The 17,394-nt window shown below is 41.8% G+C and overlaps 1 protein-coding gene across 2 annotated transcripts in view; it reads left to right on the top strand.

The window, feature by feature from the left end:
• The window catches only part of TNPO1 (transportin 1), an 81,615-nt gene that overhangs the window by 11,976 nt on the left and 52,245 nt on the right, over positions 1-17,394 (top strand). The window contains exons 1-3 of one of the 2 annotated variants that reach the window (XM_085212591.1): positions 11,036-11,175; positions 11,448-11,561; positions 14,919-14,994. In XM_085212591.1, the coding sequence (XP_085068717.1) occupies positions 11,457-11,561; positions 14,919-14,994 (181 nt within the window). In that variant the 5' untranslated portion in view covers positions 11,036-11,175; positions 11,448-11,456. Of the gene's footprint in view, positions 1-11,035; positions 11,176-11,447; positions 11,562-14,918; positions 14,995-17,394 lie in introns of those variants that run through there. The other variant, XM_085212590.1, reaches the window with a different exon arrangement.

The following is a 17,394-nucleotide window of genomic DNA, read 5'->3' as shown; positions in this document are numbered from 1 at the left end:
GATATTGCTTCCCCTCATCGGCTCCCTCACCAGCTGTGTCAGGAAGTTATCTCCCACACACTATAGGAACCTCCGGGACTGTTCCCTGTCAGCTGTATTGTAGTTCCAGCAGATGTCTGGGAAGTTGAAGTCCCCCACCAGAACAAAGGGGAGTGACCTAGGGACCTCACCCAACTGTTTATAAAGCATCTCATCCGCCTCTTCATCCTGGGTGGGTGGCCTGTAGCAGACTCCCACAGTAACGTCAGTCTTGTTGGCCTTTGCTTTTATTCTGATCCATATGCTCTCAACCCTATCATCAACATTATTAATTTCCATACACCCATAGTCTTTTTCAACATAGAGAGCTACACCACCGCCTTTCCTACTCGTCCTGTCTCTTTTGAAAAGCTGGTAGCCCTTCATCACTGCACTCAGCCGTGGGAGTCGTTCCACCACGTTTCCGTGATGGCAACTATATGATGACTTTCCGAACACACAACGACCTCCAGCTCCTCTTGTTTATTACCCATGCTGCGTGCATTAGTATACAGACACCTGAGCTTGGTCTCCTTGCGAGTGGCTGTAACCCTAGTACCCTCATGACCACACTCAGGTGTTTCCACAGCCACCAACCTCACACCTGCCCTTGTGTTCTTCCTACAAAGGGGTGAGTCATTCAAGGCCAGGTTGAATGGGGCTTTGAGGAATGGTTTAGAGGAATGTGTTCTGGCCTACAGCAGGAGAGTTAGAACTAGATGATCTTAAAGGTCCCTTCCAACCCAAACCATCCTATGATTCTATGATCATACACACTGTTTTTATCTGCTCAGTAGGATTCTGCAGTGGAGTCTTTTACAGATAATATCTGTAAAAAGAAATATTGTTCGTCATCTTTGAGGAAAAAAATCCACAGAATTGTGATGGTGATGCCAAAATGTGAGCCTGCTCTGTGTTTGCTGAAAACAACAGTCCAGCAGATTGCCTGACTAGCTTCATTATCATAAAGGTAGGTACTGTCAGATGAAGCCCAAGCTCATATTCCATGGAGTGCAAATCATGTTAGACATTTATTTACCTTCAATACTGAAATGTCTAGTGTTAAAGGAAATTTTTGTTTTCTTCATTACAAAGCGTTGTATTGTGAGATTAATTGCACACGTACGCAATTTCTAGTATGACATGCAATATAAGACAAAACCAATTATAGCTGAAATTGTCTCAAGAGGATGGGAAGCTAACACAATTTCAATTAGCTTCTTTAGCTTCTTACTGTACTCTAGGCTTACCAGCTGCAGGGAGTGAATGACAGTAAGAATGGAAGTCAAATAACTGCCCAAATCTGAGTTATTATCTGAAAGTCTGATAGTCATCGATCAACAGAAAAAGGAGATTAGTTCAGTACATTCTGCCTTTTTTTCTTTTTTTTTTTTTTTTCCTTGACTTGAGCTCAAGGCTTACAATTGTATGTTGGATCATGTTAGATTTTTTTTACAGTCCACTACGTGGATTTCCTACAGGTACTATCTTAGCTTCCTCTGGCATGAAGAATCTATGAAAAAAGCATGTTTCTTATGTCCCTAGTTACTAGAAAGAGTATCACTCCTGCATGTAGGAACTAAATACCTTCTTTTGGAGAATAGTCATCACATAACTTCATTTTGTACAGTGGAATTAATTAGTGTTGCATTGTTGCATACTTGTCCACAAATATAAATCATTTTGAGATCCCATCTTAAAAACATTTTTCTAAAGTTTCTTCAGATTTCTCTTTAAAACAATCTATCAATCTACTATTGTTCTGTTGTAATTACCAGTGGGCTCTGGAAAGGTAGAAAATTAACTTCCAAGACATTTCAGTAATGGATAGGGAAGTCCTTTCAAGACTGTCTTTCAGTCTATCTGCTCAGTAATCTCTGGACCTTCACACAGTCAAGCAATCTTCTAAAAACTGTTCAAGTAAATTACTGCATGATAAATTCTAATCTTCTATCATATAGCTGAATTCAGGAAGACTGCAAGAAATGTTTTAGAATGAATTCTCCTTTGGTACATTCAATTGAGGACTACCAGCATGTTGTTTTTGTTCTTAGTGAAAGCTTAGGATGTGTCTCCAGGCAGAAGAAATTGCAAAGTAATGTAATGATAGCTATTTGACATGAGTTCCTTTGTATACACACTTTTATTCTGTATAATGAGAGGTTTTTTCCTGCTTAGTTTAATCCACATCACTCTTAGACTGAAATAGGAGGATTTTATACATAGGGCTGTTATGGAATATCATTTATTTCCTCTGTGCATACAAATCTTCTATAAATAGAGGTACAGAGAGACACTATAAGCTGTCTGTGTGGAAACTTGGAAGCCTAGATTGTAGCAATGGATTGGATGATTGATTCCCATTATTAAATATCAGCTTTACAGATAGCAATGCCTGTACTTTGTGACAAGAAGAAAGGTAACTTATTAGAATTCTCTGCCTAAAAGGGGAAAAAATACAACACAGGATTTCTAATGTAGTAAAATTGAAGACAGGGAAAGATTTTGTAAATGCTAAAGTGACTGAAGCTGTCAAAAAATAGTCTGAAATTAGGACAGTGTAGTAGTTGTCATTAGAGAATATTTGAAATCAGTTTTCAAACTGCTAGTAGCAATAAATTGCAGTTCCCAAAGGTACAGCGTGGTGGCTAAGGTATTTGAGGGATGTGATATCTTCCTACTAGTTCAAATCTTTTTTGGCTAGCTGTCAGCAGGGATTTGTATCAGAGTCTCCTATTTCTCTTTTCAGTGCGCTGAGACTGCTGGAATGGTGGGGGAGGTATTCTGTTAAAAATTTCCAAACTATTGGCACTGCCTATTTTTGTATTTGAAGCATTAACTGTCAATTATTTTAAAGAATACTGGTTAGGAAATAATTTCTAATTCAGTTTCCCATTAATATCTGTTCATAATGCTATGGAAGACACTACAAGATTAAAAGACCTAGTGCTAAGTACACTGTAATGTGATGGCAAAGAAACTTACAGAAAAGTTTAGATTCATTACACTAGAAAAAAGAATGAGTTGAAGCCTGCCTCATGCATTAGTTGCTAGTACTCTTAAGTACTGGATTTTGAATGAGATATGTTACAAAAGTGACTCAAGACATTTTACAGATGTAGAGGAAACAAGACCCAAAGGCAAATGTTCAAAGTTTTTACTGAAGTTTAGCCATGATCACAGGACCCCTGCTCCATTAGGAAAGGAGAGGCACACACCTGGTCCCACCCCTGCCCAGCCCCAACCCCACAGACCGTCTCCCCTGGGCCACGCACAGCGCAGCTCCTGGTGAGGGGTGGGTGCAGCCCTGGGCAGGCTCCAGCCCTGTCTGTGCTCCTACACACCTTGTTCTTCTGCAGAGCTGAATTTTTCTCAAAACAGCACTGCAGGTGTTTTGTTGAATGAGCAGCGTGTTGTTCTTTGTGTATCCTGTGAAAGTGCTCAGGCCTGAGATTACCGCTCTGGTGCTGACAAAGTCAGTGTCCATCTTCTAGAATAAACAGCACTTCCTTGCTGAGCAGGGCAGAACAGTTAGCCCTTTCCCTGCAGTCCTCCCCCCTTTCTCCCCCCCCCCCTCCTTGTTTCTTGTAGCCATCCAGGCCTGTGCCTTCTTGGAAAACAAATTCTTGATCTGTTGTGCATTTGCTATCTAACTGCTGTTGCAGGTCTAGAGGTCACAAAATCTCTTCGTTTCTGCAAGTTTCTTGTAGCATAGCAGATATCAGAAGTGTATTTCAGGTCCGAAGAGATGTTAACTTTCATTCCTTATGCTTCCCTGTAGGCTTCTGTCAGGGCTATCAGCTCAGCTGCTCAAGTACTTGATTTGATAGAAATAGACTGTTATTAGTACCTAACTCTGAGTCACAAAGTCATACTCTGTTGCTCACTTTCTTTCCCAATCCCAAGATGTTCCATCTACAGAAGTCAAGTCTGGAGCTGGCAGAGAAGAGAGAGGCTCGATCAAAAAGTGTAGCAGTAGAACAAGGAGTAATGGCTTTAAGTTAAAAGAGGGTAGATTTAGGTTAGACATTAAGAAGAAATTCTTTACTCAAGTAGTGAAGCACAGGAGCAAGCCACCAAGAGAAGTTGTGAGTACCTCATCCCTGGAAGTGTTCAGTGCCAAGCTGAATGGATCTTTGAGCAGCTTGATCTCGTGGAAGGTGCCCGTGTTCATGGCAAGAGTTTTGTTATTGATGATCTTTAAGGTCCCTTCCAACCAAAACCATTTTTTGATTCTTTACCTGTAACGTCTGCTTTTATCTTTTCTTGGTTTTGTGTGTCTCTCTGCAGTCATGATGTAATTCTCCTTCATCTGGTAATGGTAAACTGGGCAGCTACGATTAAGGCACTGCATCTTCTCCAGAGGATTTTCTCCTCTCTGCAACAACAGCAATAGGTACTTCTGGAGTCTGAAAAGTCAAAACCTGTGATAATTCATTTAGTTAACTCAGTTCAACATTATGTGGGTTATTTACAATCAGTAGATGTCCTAATTCAATCTTCTGATGTTTTTCTACCATTAGTGCTGCTAACGGTATCATTCTAATACATCTCTTTTTCCTTTTTGTAACTGGGTGCTTGAGGGCTGAATGGTAAGCAGCTGGGTGCTTCTGCTCTCCCAAAGTTTGCAAAGATCCCACAGGCAGTAGCCTTTCAGAGACAAGTAAATGGAATGGCTTACTGTAATTTGATATCACAAATGTGGGTGCTGTCACCAAAACTTTCAACATTACAAGTGCTTTCTCCCATGTCCAAAGCCTCTGGCTCTTCAATGTCTCTTCAGTGTCTGTTTTTGAGGAAGCCACCAATACTGCAGCTGTTTCTCCAAAGGCTGGGATCTGAAATTTGCAAAATATTACAACTCTTAAAAATGCTCTACGCTGTTTCTTTGTTACAGGCTGAAGCATATCCTGAATGGTATTAATTCACTTATTAGGTATTTTCCTGCCTTTTTCAGATAATGCATATCCTATATGTTTCACTTTGTCCTTATAAATGTGTACTTTAGTTGGGGAAGCTCAGCAGTCCTTTTCAACAGAAGAGCACAGTAAAGCCTTTGTATTTTTTCAAATTTTTTTTTACCTGTGATCCGAACCAGCAATTAGCAAATGATCAGCATATTGAGTGCACATAATTATTTAGTAATTCAACACACTACCAGTCTAAGATCTTTGAAAATACTGGAGATGATCCCACAAATGCTGGTTCATGTCATTTTTTGCTCCTCCCAAGTAAAGGCAATTATATGTTGAAAATCCTCTTGTATTGAAATACTAAAAGAAGCTGCATGGAAATAAATTACAGAAAAATATCTTACATTTTTCATTATCAAAGTTTTTCTAATTATGGATCATGGACTACTGAGAGAGATATTACTCCCCATTTGTTAATTGTTTTTAGGTGTTAGACAAATCTAAAAACTGTCTTTCTCTCTGGGCCAAGATTTGGCTTCTTTGTGGTAATAATGGTATATTACAAGGAGTGAAAATTCCCACCTTCAAAAACTCAGTGATTGGCCACATTCTCCCCTTAAGCTTTAGTGACAATGGGTATTTCTTTAAGAAAAGAGATTCCTCTGCTTTCATTTCCAGTGTAACTGGGGTTGCTGACTTTAATAGTTCCTCATTTTTTGAACACCATACCCACCAAGATGTCAGAATGTCTTTCATCTCCTGAGGGATTTTGTTTATTTTCTCCTGACCTATAACCATCATTATTTTTTAATCTATTGGAAGTTTTTCAATTATACCTTCAGGGACACATACCAATCATCCTGCTCACAGTTTACACAGTAAGTCCAAGTGTAATAAATTCGCAGGTGCTAATTTTCATTTTAAAAAGTGATTATCTACTAATAGTAGACTGTCTGTTTGTAGCATCACTTCTACCTGTGAAACATATCTCTGCTTTCCTTCTATACCTACTTCATTTACTTTTCCTACTACCTTTACATTTCCTTTTATCTTTGAGCTCACTAGGAAATTGGTTAGGATGGAGTTAGTTGTCCCAATATCAACTGAACTGTGTATAAATCTTATTTCAAATGTTTAATATTTGTTCCCAGGATCTTCCTGGAAGGTGTATTCCTGTGTTTATTTCCTCTACTGGAGGCTGGGGACCTGGAAACTGTGCACAACTTCTTCATGTTGTTTCCTGCCCTATTGGGCTTCCCTAAACTGTGGTCTCAGTCCTCTTCTCGGTAACTGGACATTCTCCTCTCCAGTGTTGTGATTGCTTACAATGACTGCAACAGTTCTCTGGTCTTAATTGATCTCTGCTATGGTCTCTGCTTTTCTGATTTCTGTTGCTTCTTTGCCTCCCCTAGTAAGGCTGCTGCTAGAAAGCTTGCCTTTTCCTTCTGCTTTCCTTTTTGACTAGCTTTCTCCTCATCTCTTTTATTATATACAAATGTTTCTGTGCTCATTAGTTCTCTGGTTTACCAATCCTGGGAATTGTTTAGTAAAAGCCATCCTGGGAAATGTTTAGTAAAGGATTTCTTGATGTTGGGGCTGCTTGATTGACAAACAATGAGGGTGTATTTTGTATGCTTAGGTTCTATTCCCACAAACATTTGCAGCTGTTTCTCCAACCTTGTTAGAAAAGCCAAGGGGTGTTCCTCTAGCTCTTGATGACAGTCTGTTAACTTTGCCCAATTTAGCACTCTTTATCCTGCTGCCTCTGTTGCAGACCCTAGCACATTTCTGCATGTTCTAAGCATATTCACCCCTGCCCATGTCTCAATTCCAACCTGATTCTTGTTCTGGCCTCACTGTTCAGTCATCTTGGGCTGCAGTCTGGTCTCTGTTCTTCTACAGAATTAAGATTGTTTCATTTGTAGTAAACATAGCGTCTAGCAACTGACAAACGTCCATCCATGTCAGATCATATGCTCTAAAAATACTTCTAATCATCTGTAATATTTTTTCAGGGTCCTTCTGTAACCGTGGCATTTGCTGTTGTCACGCCACTGAGCCTGGTGGACTAAAAGGCACAAGCACCCTGTGCACTGCTACCACAGCCCTGATTTGGGCAGAGGACAGACAACCTCCTTTAACAAACTTTAACGGAGCTCTGCAACATGATAAGCAGCCAGGGGTGCAGAAGGGGGGAGAAAAAAGAATCCAGAGGCAATAGCAGGAGCACTGTCAGCTTTAGCAGCAATTGGTGGAAGTCCCCTAGATGGAAGGACATAAGGTGACATCATTTTCGTGTTTCCATTTAACTTAGACCTTTTTGGTTCAGCTGCTCTGTTCCCCAAACTGTCCAAACATCCCAAAGATCCAGATAAGTAGAGAACTGTTCTTCCAATAATGATCACAAAAACATTAGGCAGTATGGCATTAAAACTGCCAACTTCTGTCCACCTTTTTGTCTGCCATACCAAATGCAGTCATAGCATGCCGAACTTCTTGACACGATTCCACTGCCTTTTTCTTAAAGGTGCACTGATTTTATTCCATTTTTCCAAAACTTACGCTATGGGAACACCTTCCTCATTTCCAAAGTGCAGGATTTGTGGGCACTTACAGTTTTTAACACACCACCACTGTGCAGTATTTATGTGGATTTACAATTTTCACACACTGTCTAGTCAATCCTTTATGGCTGGCTTCAGCACTTCCAGCGAGAGGCAGAAAACAGGTAAATTCACCCAGTTCACAGCCTTCTTCATCCTGGAAAGCTTCAAAGCTGACCTGTCAGTAGGATCCCACCTGGGATACCATATTCTGTTACAAAATTGGCTTGGGACAGTCTGCAAATATGGATGAAACAAGACCCAAAAGCAGCTGTACAAGGTTTTTACTAAAGTTTAGCCATGACCACAGGATCCCTGCTCCATTAGGAAAGGAGAGGCACACACCTGGTCCCACCCCTGCCCAGCCCCAACCCCACAGACCGTCTCCCCTGGGCCACGCACAGCGCAGCTCCTGGTGAGGGGTGGGTGCAGCCCTGGGCAGGCTCCAGCCCTGTCTGTGCTCCTACACACCTTGTTCTTCTGCAGAGCTGAATTTTTCTCAAAACAGCACTGCAGGTGTTTTGTTGAATGAGCAGCGTGTTGTTCTTTGTGTATCCTGTGAAAGTGCTCAGGCCTGAGATGACAGCTCTGGTGCTGACAAAGTCAGTGTCCATCTTCTAGAACTGATAGCTCATTCCTTGCTGAGCAGGGCAGTTCTGCCTTATCTTGCAGCTAGCTTCTGTATCCTTTTATGAGTTATGCCTGAAAAGTGTCATTTTAGCCTGACCCAGTAGTCAAGCCTGAGGACTTGATAAGAGGAAGGGTATTTTTGGCAACAAAATGAAAAATAAAAATGTACCTCTCCACTCTTTGTAGATATTCAAACATAACAAGGTAGATATTATCAAGAAAGATCAGACTAACTCAGTATTTTGGTTTTATTTTGGTGGGATTTTGTTTTGTTTGGATATGTTATTTTTTTTAATAATACAATGTGTTTTGATACCACTGGATTCTGTCTAGAGTGCATCTGAAGCTTGGATAACATAGAAATCAAATTTTGGCTTCAGTGTTTGTGCCAATCTCCTGTCTTTGGTGAGCTTCTGTCTTGTTAATGTATGTAGATGTGGTGTTTTAAGTTTATTTCTGGTGCTTTCTACTGATAGAGTGAGATGAAGTAGGCCATCATATGTTTTGATGGGTAACTTTCATTCTTGTGACTACGTTTTAACACTGATCCTGAATTTCTCTCTATGTGAGAGAAAGAAGCAGGTCCTAGGAAACAAAACAGAAAAATTATATGGAAAGAAGCAATTTTCTCACTTTTTCAAAAATATTCTTTGCTTTCAATCAGTGTTTTTTTCTTCACTCAGTTAAATTATTTTCTTCTTGCCTGCTTCCTCACAGAACTGAAAGGATTAGAAATGGGTAAGAATAACTTCATGGTGATGATCAAGGAAAGAAAGTCTCCAGCAGGTCCTTGCTTTGACACCTATGTTGACTGAATAGTTCCCAGGGGCAAAAGATCCTCTGCAAGGCCTAAGGAGGAACCTACCCTTGAGGGCAAACATATAAAGTTTTCAGATGTCTCCCCTAACTGCAACAGCTCCCATTTCTAGTTTGATTTTTAGGCTTTTTTTCTCTCTTTTTTACAGCAGAAAGACATGGAATTAATTCTGGTCACGTTCCTATGTCAGTTTTTCTTAGTTACAGACCCACAGCCTGCTTCTCTTCTTGGTTTTTCCTGTTGTCTCTCAGCTTTCCTTTCTAGTTTCTTCCCTTGTTTCTCATGTTTAATCTGAGTTTTGTCTAGTGCATTTGGGTTTTCTGATCAAATTAGAAAGATGTAATCCTTGTGTCATACATTCTGAACAACTTTTGAAGCTGTAATCAATTTCACCCAAATTTGACAGTAAGCCAAATATTTCAGAGATAATCAAGATTCTGAAACCTTCCTAGTAAGGCAGCAGTTTGGGGAATGAGACTGAAATGAGCATTTTGTTGGTTTGTTGGACCTCATCTTTTGTTTGCTTCAGCTGTGTAAGCATCACTATAAGCTGCACATATGTTGTGAACCACAAGCTTAGTTTTTAATGGCCTGAGTCTTTGCTTGAGACTTTTCGGTGCCAGAGGGAAACTAGTGGGAATTCTGACAGATTACAAAAATCTCCAATAAACTGTTGTGCCCATCCTTTCATACTAACTAGTGGCGAGCCTTTACTCTCCCATTTTATAACTGTAACTTGTAGGCATCTCGGTCTGATAAGCTCCCAAGAGGTGCACTGCTTTAGCAATTGTTCTCCCTAACAGCCTTGTGGTAACTGTGGCAATTTCTTAAGCAGAAGATACTTAGAAACACGTTCGGTTTCTTTCTTTGTTGCTGTTGTTTTAAAATATATTTATGAGCTTTGCAATGGCTTTGTTCTCTTGCATGCTATGCAGCATATTTTTCTGCTGTTTAGCTTTTCCTGATTCTTATTCCTGTGTGCATGCATTCATGATTGACTGAATACTGTCCTCATTATCCAGATACGTAGATGCTGTAAGTGCACTTAGGACAGCCTGCTTTGCTTTTTTGGTAGAGACTGTGCTGCGGGTGCTAGTTTAGGCTACTGCAAGGATGGTGGCTGACAGTAATAGGAGGAAAGTTAGTCCAAGACACAGCACCTGAGACTGGACAGCTGATTGTAATTTAAATACTGTTTTAATGAAAGCTCTGGGGTGGCAAGACAAGGAGTCTCACAGCAAATTACCTAGGGTATGCAGCACTCAGAAATATTCCATCCTCTGTGCCTCTGAGCAATTACCACTGCACTGTGTGCCAGCAGCACTCATACCCAATGTTGTGCTAAGTGAGTTTCCGTTTCTAGTTTTCCGTTAGACAAGCAGGATGCTTACAAACACGGTGTCTGAAAATAAGATTGTACAAGCTGAGGAATTGTTTTTCGTTTTCATATTTTAGACTACAGTCAAGTCTAAATGTTTGTATTCAAGTCTGTATTATATTAAATTCAATGCTGTGTGTTTGTATTTTGGCTATTAGCATATGTATAACCGATATAAATAGCGATATGTACGTATGCATGATGTTAATACATATATAAATTGCTGATTTTGACCTCAGATCTCCGCTGATACATTTTGAGGCTAAAGATAAGATATACTTTGTATTCAAAGGGGTTTGTTTCATGTCTCCCTCCCCCCTTCCCGCCTAGTTGGCCCTACTCCCTTTTCGCACGTCGGACTGCGAACGTAGCCGGCGCGAAACCAAGTCACGTAGCAGAAAGCAGATGGCGGGCAGGTACCCCGTCCCTCGCTGCCGGCTTCGCTTTCTCGCCTCGCTTCTCCTTCCTCCGTGGGCGGCCGCCTCCCGGCCCGCCGCCAGCCACAGCTGTCCCGTGGGACCGGGCGCCGCTGTCCCGCGCGCCACGAGGCTGCCGGGGCTCTCCCTCCCCCCCGTGCCGGGCTTGGGGCCCCGACGCGGTGCCGGCCGGGACTGAGGCGGGCACTGTTTTGTCGCCGGCAGGCTCCTGGCGGCGTGGGACGCACCGTGGGAAGGCTGACGGCGGCGCCGGCGGGCCCGAGGCAGCCCGGGCGGGCGGAGGCGAGCCCGGCACTAGGACCCAGAAGACGCGCGGAGGCTCTGGCAAGATTACAAATTGGTCGTGACTCAGTCTGTCGGCGGGTGGCGAAGGGAGCAGGTCGGTGCCGTCCGCCCGCCCGCCCGGTGCGGGGCCGCGCTGGGGCTCGGGGCTGGCGGGGCGGTTGGCGGCCGCGGGGGCGGTTGGCGCTCCGCACGACGCCCTCCCTCCGTTCTCGTCTGCCTGTCCGTCCGTTCGTCCTCCCGCCCGCCCTTCCTTCCCCTCCCATTTTCTCCCTTCCCCTCCTCTTCCCTCCCTCCCGCGGCCTGGCCCCACTCACCACGGCCCGCTGCGCCGCTCACCACGGCCGCCTGTTGTCTGCTGTTTTCCAGGCAGCCAAGATGGAGTACGAGTGGAAGCCCGACGAACAGGGGCTCCAGCAGATCCTGCAGCTGCTGAAGGAGTCGCAGTCCCCGGACACCACCACGCAGAGAGCCGTGCAACAAGTATCCTTGGCCGGGGCCTGCGCCGGGCGGGGCGAGCGGGGCAGGGCAGGGCAGAGCGGGACGGCGGCCGCGGCCCGGGCGGGCGCCGGGGGAGCCGGGCGGGGAGCGCGGCTCACGGAGTGGACTGGAGGGACGGGACGGGATGAGGTCTCGGCCGGGCCTGTCCTGCCCGGGGTCCGCCGCGATGCGGTGGGCCGAGCCTCTGCCGGAGCGGGTGGCCGTGGCGCGGCGTTTGAACCGCCGGAGCGGCCTGCGGGGCTGTAGGGCCGCCGGGCACCTGTTGCGAGCCCGAAGCCAAGGGCCGCTTCTGCTTTTTAAAGCCCTCGCTCCGGCGCGGCCGCTTTACTGGGTTACCCCGCGCTGGGCCGCTGCCAGCGCCGGGCCGCGCCGAGGCGCGCGCGTGGCCCTCGCTGCGGCGGATCCCGCCAAGAGCGCCCCGTGTCGCCTCCCTCATAGGGCTGCCCGCCGGCCCCGGGGCGCGGCGGGGCCTCCCGAGCCCATCCCCCTCCTGGGCTCGAGGCGAAAGTCGGCGCTGGGGGCGGGAGGGCCCCGCCGGAACCGTCGGCGGCGTGCTCTGGGCGGCTTGCCGCCTCTGACGCTACGCGCTTTGCTGCGGGTGGGGACGTTCCTGCCTGCCGGGAGCGTGAGCCGGCGTCGTTAGACTGTGAAATTGGCGAGAAGGGGTGATTGGCTGTCTGTGTCTTTTTGGGCCGATTTGCAGGGCGTTTTGTGTTAGTTGTTTGTGGTGGGATTTGTTTCTGATTCTTTTTTCTGCCCGTCAAGTCCCTTGGTTCTAGAGATGATGAAATGGCACGGTTTTAAGGAACAAAGAGAGAAGAAAATTTAGGTTAAGACTAATAGAAACATAGCTCTTGAAAAATATCTGTTGTTTCCTGTTTCCTGAGTTGGTTGTGTAAGTGCTTTGGAAAACCAGGGAGTCCTCCTGGCATTCTCCGAAGGATATGAGTTTATTATCGTGATCCTTTTTGCTTAAGGCGTGTGCTTCAAGGTCTTTCCAGACAGCATCAGAATTTGTTAATGTAAGTAAGAAGAAATGTATATAAAGTTATTTTTAAAAATGAGTCTATCCCGAGGTCAAATTTACTCAACCCATAGGCTTTGCTAACAGATGCAGTCAAACGTGGCACAGCTTCTGTTATTGTTTAAAAAGTGAAGTTATTTTTCATCTTGATCATCATGCTCTTTGAGCTGTGTTGTAGATTTTTGAGATGCTTTTGCTGCCTTGGGAAAATCCTGCACAGTGTGGCTAAATAACACATCAAACTTGAACAGGCATTCTTATTTCAGATATAAAATTGTTTATAGCAACAGTAGTTTTAGTGCAAAATAATTCTTTAAAGCTCTGCTTCAAAAAAAAAAAAAAAGAAAAAAGAGGATGATAATAACTTTTGCTTTGTTTTTTGAAAAATAGCAGTGTAGGTGTAGGATGGGCAACATAATGGATGTTGTGTGTCTGAATGATGAGCAGAAATTAAGTAAAAATGCTTTTAACTGATGTTTGAAATAACAGCAATAACTCCCTGCTCTGGTCAGATATCTGTGCTGGCCTGTAAAAGTTAGAGAAGTGGTACACTACGTCATCGTGTTACACATCCATTTAGGAAAAATTTTGATGTCTTATTCACAGACAGCATACTGTAACTTTAAGTAAATCTCCTTTGAAACTGTTTTCACAAACCTCTGGGATGGTTTCTTGTATTATAGGATGCTGCTTAGCAGCATGTCAAAGCAGGATGCTGGATCAGAGGTTTCAAATTTAAAGCACTTTCAGTCATTAATATAAAATTGTCGGTGTGCTGTCTTGGACTTTATGACACAGTTTTGACACATTTATGCGATTAGAACCTAATTGTAATGAAGTGGGGAACATAGGTTAATCGAAATCCTTTGTTAATAAAGTTATGAATCAGGAAGACTTTCAGATGTTTTTGAGATGAAGAAATTAATTGCTTTTTGGAGGGGAAAAAAGGAAAAATGTAGGTGAAGAAGTTACTGAGGAAAATATGGCCTATTAGCTCTTACTTGGTTCACTGACTGATTAATTAAATTCCTATTTAATACTCCTCTTCTAGTTCTTTCTGTGTTTGCTGCTGCTTTGTATTTGAATTGCTACAATTCATTGCTGTTGGTATTATTTGACACTGTTTTGGTGGTCATGTTTCTGAAGCTTGGAATAGAAGGGAAAAAAATTACAGGATATGATACCCTACTTTTTTGCTTCTTAAATAGCTTTTTGACATGGAAGCTAAAAAACAATCTTTGGGTGTGTGTTTTATGTTTCTTAGGGGCCATGTGAGATCATCAGGACTGTTTTCACTGGGCTATCTATAGTAGGTGTGCTTTACTCTTAAGTCAGACAGGCTTCTCTGGCCATTGCTTGATGTAAGCAGCCTAAATATCTAAAAATGAAGTTTCTTAAGTTTTCTATTCGGACTAGATGAACTGGTTGGTCAGTGGAGGGAATTAGATTCTTTAGAACTGGAAGGAAATTAATGGGCCATCATATCCCGATGAATGCATGTGGTTTTTACTTTTAGTGCTTAGCAATTCGGCTAAACAGCTAATAAAGTCAATGCATGTGAAATAAATACTCTTCTTTGAATAATATTTTTTTGCTAAGTGTCTTGTTTAACTCTTCTAGATATCATCAGTATGACTTGAAGATGATGCTGCATGCTTATGACTCAAAATACCAATTAATACCAGCATACGAAAACAGGTTACAAAGAGAATGCCAGATGGCTGTTGCAGCCAAACAGCAGCAGATGATATAGTAAATGTTAGTAAGAAGCTCATTCAGAGAGCCAGCACTCTAGAAAATGGATATGTATGCAGAGGAAATGTTCCGTACTACTTGTTTTAAGAAACAATAGATAAGTTTCTGATGCAAATCATCTTCTCACTTACAATTATACTAATTCTCACTATCAAAATCATAAATCGCTGTTGTACTTTAATGCTGGAGTGCTTTTATTTATGACAGGGAAAAAGAAAGATGTATTGTGAGATTCTGTCTCAGCTCCTGAGTGTAGACATTGACATTAAAAACTATGCAGAAGCAGCATTTTTAGTGTTTTTAAAAGCACTTTAAGGATTCTATTAATTTCTCTTTCTGTCTTTGGATAATTTTTTTTCTGTATTTCACAACTAAAAGGTATTCCCTAGAGTACAAGGACTGCAGACTAGGTTTTCAGTTTGTTTTTACTCTTGAGTATTTTAAGCTTTTACAATTGTACAATTGTATGAAGTGTTTGGAAATTTAATAATAATTTCATCCAGAAGGCTGAATGCTGCATGTGTAAGATTTGACTTCTCCTTAACAGTTTCTCACTTCAGAAACTAGAGCAACTCAATCAGTATCCAGATTTCAACAACTACCTGATTTTTGTTCTTACGAAATTGAAGTCTGAAGGTGAGTTTTTGAGATATTAACTCTTTAATTACACTTTTATTTTTCTCTTGTTTGTTTGAATTTTTTTTTTTCCTTTACCTTTAAAGAAATAGGAAGCTGAGTCATTTTGTTGATTTGTTGATCTCTGTAGTTGTTGAAAATTCATTTACCTTTTTGGGAAGATTTATGGTAACACATCTGAAATTTTATTGGTGCATGTAGTTTCAAAGTCTTAGCATAGATTCTGCTCTAAGTATCCTATGAAATTTTCACAGTACTACAGGAGCATCATACTTCTGAGACTGCTGTGAAACTGAAATAAATTTGGTCCATAGTGGTGAAATGTGACTGGAGATGTTATTAAATATTCTGATAAATCCAGTTACAATCATAATTGCACCAGTAATCAGCCTGATGAACTTTTTAATGGTCACATATCAGAATCGTTCAGAGAGAATATCAGAATCTTCATCCCAAAGTCTTAATTTTACTAAAATGCAGTTAGAAATCACTTACAGTTTATCGTTGGTTTATTCTTATGTACCCTAGTACATGCTGTGTACTGTACTCTGTAGCCTCTGAGTAAATTCAGGTAATTCCTTAGTAATGAGCAGAATGTGAAAGATTTTTATTTCAGTGTTCTACAATGGCTGATTTGTGAGATCTTTGCCAGTGAAGGAGATTTACTTCAGGATCTATTTTGGCACATCTGGTTCTTGTATGTTTGTCATTAATATGTTGTATTGTTTGGGATTTTGTTTTTTCCTCAGTGTCTTGCTACTAATACTTTTTCTGATTTCTGTTGTTTCACCTCTTGGCTTTAGAATGCTTCCTTTTTTTCAGTTTGAATTAGATCTTACTTACAAGTGGCCCTGTAACGTTCAAAGCATCAGCAAGATTCTTTATCTTCTGTTTGAAGTAGTGTTTTGTTTGTGTTGTCTGCGTACCTAGGGAGGATGGATGGATAGCAGAGTATAATATGTTTTTGTGTTTGAAGACTGGGATGTATCACAGTGGTTTTGGGTCTTCTATGTAGGAAGTTTCCTAATAATGTTTAAGATCTTGGGAAAATCTTTGAAATCTGAGAGAGTATTTTCAAGACCTGAATCAGCCAAGATAATAAGTTACTGAACAAGATGATAGTATAGGTAGAGAATATACAGTACTTTAATATTGATAAATATAGTATCATACTTCAATTGCTAGTGTGATTTACACTATTAACAGGAAGAAAAAAAAGAAGGTGTTTATGGTCAGACTGCACCCATATCTCTCACAGGTATGTCATGTAGATCTTTTATGAGACTGCAGAGAAGTAACTCTTGCTTCAGGGAAGATTTTCTCCTTCATCAGTGACTGAATTTTCAGAGTCACACTCTTGTCTAAGACAGCTGTTCTTCAACTTTGTGTTTCAAGGTCAGCAAATCTTCAGAACAGGTGGGACATGGTCCTGATGAACCTGCTGTAGATGTCTCTGCTCAAGTAGGGGCTCAAGCAGGACCTTTGACCTCCAAAGGTCCCTTCTAACTTCAACCATTTTGTGATTCTGTGTCACAGTGAGTCAGTCCAGTATTGGTGCAAAAAATTACTATGTTGCTTCCTGGTTAACGTCCTCTGTTCAGCTTTGAAGAGAAACTAGACTGAGAATTAATAGTACCTGCAGACTATTCCTACTCAATTTATGCTTACATCCATTATTGAATAAGTTCTTCATACCTCAGATAACAAAAAGGAAGCTATCTTTATAATATGGCAGAATTCATGTGGTATTCTACATGGCTTAATGCAGCTTAAAAGATGCTGGATATTTTATAAAAAAATTGCAAGAACAGAAGTGGTGTCAATGCTTACCAATGCCTAGGTAAGAAAAGACAGACCTAATACCCCTTTATCTTGGGCAAAAAGGCCACAAATATAAGTGCTGTTCTAGTTAAGACAGACAAACAGTTCCTTTGTCACACTTATATATTTTTTTTAATCTTGCTTACGCGAAAGATAAAGTATGTTGTTTATGAATACTTTCTGTAAAGCCTTGATTCCTTCTACCTTTAAGGGTGCTGCTGGACTTTTTGCCATAATCTAGGCTAAGATATATTGAGACAAATAGGCAATGGTACTGATAATTTTCTGCTGGCCTGTCTGGACGTTGTGTAGCTGCAGCAAGACAGATAACTAAGTCTTTTGATTCCGATCTTGGATCGTGTTTTGATGACCCACACTTCGGGGAACTCCAGTCTGTGGTCTCACTAGTCTCACTCAGTAGACAGATCGTAATCTTGTGTGAAGCTGTTACTCTCAAGGAACATAGTTCTTGAAACAAATTTATATTCTGCAGGTGAATGAGTAGGGATTGAGAGCAGTGCTTGAGTACTATACTGTCTTTCTGGTCGTTTTTAAGAGTGGTCTTTTAAGTTCACTTCC

Source organism: Meleagris gallopavo, chromosome Z, assembly GCF_905368555.1.
Source record: "Meleagris gallopavo chromosome Z, MGAL_WU_HG_1.1, whole genome shotgun sequence".
Lineage (NCBI taxonomy): Eukaryota > Metazoa > Chordata > Aves > Galliformes > Phasianidae > Meleagris > Meleagris gallopavo.
The sequence above is the reverse complement of the archived record's forward strand: the minus strand, read 5'-3'. Positions and strand labels throughout refer to the sequence as shown.